This window comes from Salvia miltiorrhiza, chromosome 2, assembly GCF_028751815.1.
Source record: "Salvia miltiorrhiza cultivar Shanhuang (shh) chromosome 2, IMPLAD_Smil_shh, whole genome shotgun sequence".
NCBI lineage: Eukaryota > Viridiplantae > Streptophyta > Magnoliopsida > Lamiales > Lamiaceae > Salvia > Salvia miltiorrhiza.
Genome location: NC_080388.1, coordinates 62,957,052 through 62,961,124, shown reverse-complemented (window position 1 = coordinate 62,961,124; position 4,073 = coordinate 62,957,052). Strand labels below are relative to the sequence as shown.

Sequence of the window (4,073 nt, the reverse complement as noted above, 5' to 3'; positions counted from 1 at the left end):
TCAATTCATCAAAATTCAAAATAAATGATGTGGTTAGAATTGGTAAAATTTTAAGGGTCACGTCGTTTGAAAATTTATATCAAAATATTTTCATACTTTTTTCTCTCCGAATGGGTGCTTGTGAAGGGGACACAAGCAGTTGATAAAGGGGGGCGGGACCGGGTGTTGGCGGCAGAAACCGTTAAATATATTGGATATTACAGAATCCCCTACCCAGAGGTAGCCTACTCTGAAACTCTCTTGTGTGAATTGTGCGTGTATATAGTTTTTGGGATTGAAGGGGATTGGTGATATTTGTTTTGTTTAATGTTTAATTTCCTAATTAGGGTTTCGGAAGAGATAACACCACCAAAAATTGGGATTTCCTCGAACTTAGATGAGATTTAGGGTGAAATTTGAGGACTTTATGCTCAATTTGTTGGAGAAATTGACCTAATTTGTTGATATGATGTGTGTTTGTTCTATTAGTGGTGCTTCTTGCCCCTTGCGCAGACAAAGCTGGAAAATTATGTAAAACAACCCCAATATATATCGATGTATGTATACATTGGTGTGTATAAATTTCCCCAGATAAGCTGAAGTTTTCAATTTTGTGGATATATAATTTTATTTCTGCTAAACAAAGTTCATACTACCTTTTGCGGTGATCATATCACATTATAGTTACCGAATAAAATTTTGAGTGAAGTAGAGTTTAAGTGTATGAATGTTTGATTTAGGCAAGGGATATCATACTAATATGAAATCAACTACAGTTCTCTGGGTATATTTCGTATCTGTGGGCAGTTGCACAATCAATTTAATGCTTTACATTTCATTCTGTGGTTTCAGAAAGAAACAGAGATTAAGAATATTTAGGCCATTTAAAATGTATCATCGTTTCTTGTGTATTAATATGTTATGTACAGAGCAGCTCAGTGTTAATTGGTCACTGCTATCTGCATAGCTCCTTGGTTAAGTTAGGGAAAAGGTTTGAGGAATGATTTCTATTGTAGCCGATTGCGCCATGCAATAATGGTGAAGAAATCTGGGAAAAAAGATATTTATACAATACTCAATCCTGGTTTGGGAACATGGAATGGAAAACTGTTGTACAACTTGGAATTCTGTGGAAGAATGTGTGGTGTATTACTTTTAATCTTCTTTTTCTCAAATGCGAAAAAAGCAAAAGCAAATTATTGTCATTTATCTATGTTTCCCATGCTGCAGAGGTCTCTAGGAAGTTTCATCCTTCTCCAAGCTCATTCTCTCGCAACTATGAACAGTATACCAGAGGATTCCAGTCTCTCTCAGAGGCCAGTGTGCAAAATCCAAGTGAAAACGGAAGTTGCAGTGACCAGAGCACGAGCAGATGCGTCTCCAGTTTGACAACTGATGAGGCTGCTGTAAAGCACCAAGTGAAATCTAAGTTGAAGGTTTCTGAGAGGCACGATCTTGTCATGATGTTCACTTGCAAAGTTTGCGACACCAGAAACCTCAAGACAGCCTGTCGTGAATCATACGACAAAGGTGTGGTCGTTGCTAGATGCAATGGCTGCGACAATCTGCACCTGATCGCTGATCGGTTGGGATGGTTTGGAGAACCAAGCAGCGTCGAGGAGTTTTTGGCGGCTCGCGGGGAGGAGGTGAAAAAGGGATCAGCTGAGACTATGAATCTCACTCTTGAGGATCTTGCTGGGAGGAAAGATGTCGGTGTTTGAGCATCTATTGTTGTTGTTATTTGCAGAAATCTTCAGATGGTACATTAGATATTAGTTACTCTATTACTAGATCAACACATAAATATTGAAAAATTATTTAATCTTTGTGGTGTTGACAAGATAATAGAATAACAACCCCTAGTGAGAAGATAATACCCCTTCGGCTACGTAAAATATGGTCTTTTATCATTTTGATTCGTCTATAGTAAGTATAATATTTTTATTTTGGTACACGTATCCTCTAAATCACACCATAATAGTGGTGGATGGAAAGAGCATCATTTTTCCTTTCTTCACTCAATTCCACATTTTCCATTTTCACCCTGTGATGCATAATGGAATTCAGACATGTTTACATAGTAAAAATATGAGCAAGCAGGCTAGGCATTTCGGTTGTTATTTATAGATAATCTTTAATCCTTAGAAACAAACAATGATCCCACCTCTTCTTCACAAAGCTTGATCAGTTTCTCCTTCACGAGTTTCCGGATTCAAACACTTGTACACCTCTTTTTCAATTTGTTTGCTATGCTCCTTCCCAAACAATAATAATAAAAAAAAGAGCACGGATCATCAATCAAGATTAACACACTCTATTGCACGAATTTGCATAATTCATCGACACATACACAACACACACTATGAATCACTAAATATCTGTTTAGAGTGCGTTTACTTTCATGGAAAATGAGAGAATAAATTTATTTTCACCATTTTCACATGTTTACTATGATAGAAAATTTTCTCGAGCATGATGAAATATTTTCCTTGGCAACTCCTTTTCACTCATCTTCTCTCTAATATTGGATAATATTATTTTTGGGTAGCAGAGTGAAAATATTTTTCAATATTTTATCCATCCATTTAATAATTTATTCACTCATTTCTAACAAAGTAAACAAGTGTATATGATAAGTTTTTTTTTTCATCTCTAGTGAATAACATAAAATAAAAAGAGAGAAAGATAATATTTTTCATCGTTTTTTATTCATCATTTTCCAGTAAAATTTACAACCACAGTAAGCACGCCCTTATACGTATATCATAATTATAGTATATTTTCATTACATGTGGCTAAAACTTCAATTTCATATGGTGAAGATTGTTATTTTCAGGGGAGCAACAACTACTAAATGATTATGCTTTGAAGGACAAATGGCCTTGAAGATAAAATAATTGTAGTATTTTTCATTAATAAGTTTTTCCACATAATTTTCTTAATTAAGGTTTTTACCGAGTTCAACGTTTGAGAAACTGTTGCACAAAATTGGGATGCAATGATTGAAATATGTTCAATGATGTGCTCCAGCCAAACATGTACTCTTTTATCCTTCACTAGATTTTTGTCTCACTGAGTTTTTCCTAATAAAGTTTTAACCAGACATTATTCGTGAATATGAACATTCAAGAGGAGTGTTATAAATAATTATGTGTTGCTGTGTCGATATTCATAGTTGACTGTTCACGTATTAATGGCTATCTAGACCATAATGCTTAAATTTGTAACAATGATGTATCAAATAATAACAAAGGAGTTATAATAAAATAGTATTCTTATCCTACATTTCTTATTCTAATTCTTGTTGCTCATCATCTTTATATTCATTCTATGTTTTATATCAAATTGCATTTTTTTATATATGTAATGAAATGGGAATTTTTGACTAGTGTACTTCCTTTTAAATGAGAATCCTTTGTTTGTTTCATGGTTCTGTTAGATCCCTTCACAAGGATTATTATTACAACACAATGTTTAATTTAGATTAAGTAATTACATTAAAGTATTTTTTTAAGTAATACTCCCTCCGTCCATGAAAGAACTTCCTAGGAGGGAGTGGCACGGGTTTTAATAAAATGTTGTATAGTGTATTGAGAGTGGAGAAAAAGTTGTAAAGTGTATTGGGAATTGTGAAAAAGTATTAATAATTTATTGTGTTGTTTTAATTAATGTTATTTGAGTGGTGAGAATTGTCTTAAAAGGAGAGTATTTTTTAAGTGGTGGGGTATTGTCCCAAAATAGGAAAAAGTAGGAAGTTCTTTCGTGGACGTCCCGAAATAGAAAAATAGGAAGTTCTTTCGTGGACGGAGGGAGTATGCTTTTTGGGGTTAAAAATACAAAACTGAATGGGTGGGTTCTAGAATTGGATTATTTTATTGCTGTATTGTTCATAGCGATTTACTGTATATACCAAATTTATTATTAACAAATCAAAAGTCAACTTGCCCAAATAATGAATTTACTAAGGAATAAAAAATTAGAGCCACACTCAATTAACATCAAGATTAAATTTTTAAATATAATTGTTATTTATGGCTCGTGACTAGATTCAATTTAATTAAATACCTAAATGTACCACAATTCTCAATCCTATT

General features: G+C 33.6%; 1 protein-coding gene across 2 annotated transcripts; it reads left to right on the top strand.

Moving 5' to 3' along the window:
* Positions 1 to 1,853, top strand: LOC131011001 (uncharacterized). Of its 2 annotated transcripts, none has more exons than XR_009096716.1 (2): positions 1 to 219; positions 1,210 to 1,349. XR_009096716.1 is itself a non-coding variant. In XM_057938733.1 (2 exons), exons 1-2 carry the CDS (start codon positions 535 to 537, stop codon positions 1,698 to 1,700), a joined length of 507 nt encoding a protein of 168 aa, XP_057794716.1. In that variant the 5' UTR covers positions 226 to 534; the 3' UTR covers positions 1,701 to 1,853. The 2 variants fall into 2 exon arrangements, 1 of the variants encoding a protein (XP_057794716.1); XM_057938733.1 differs by lacking the exon at positions 1 to 219 and adding an exon at positions 226 to 550 and having other exon boundaries at positions 1,210 to 1,853.
* The last annotated feature ends 2,220 nt before the right edge of the window (positions 1,854 to 4,073 follow it).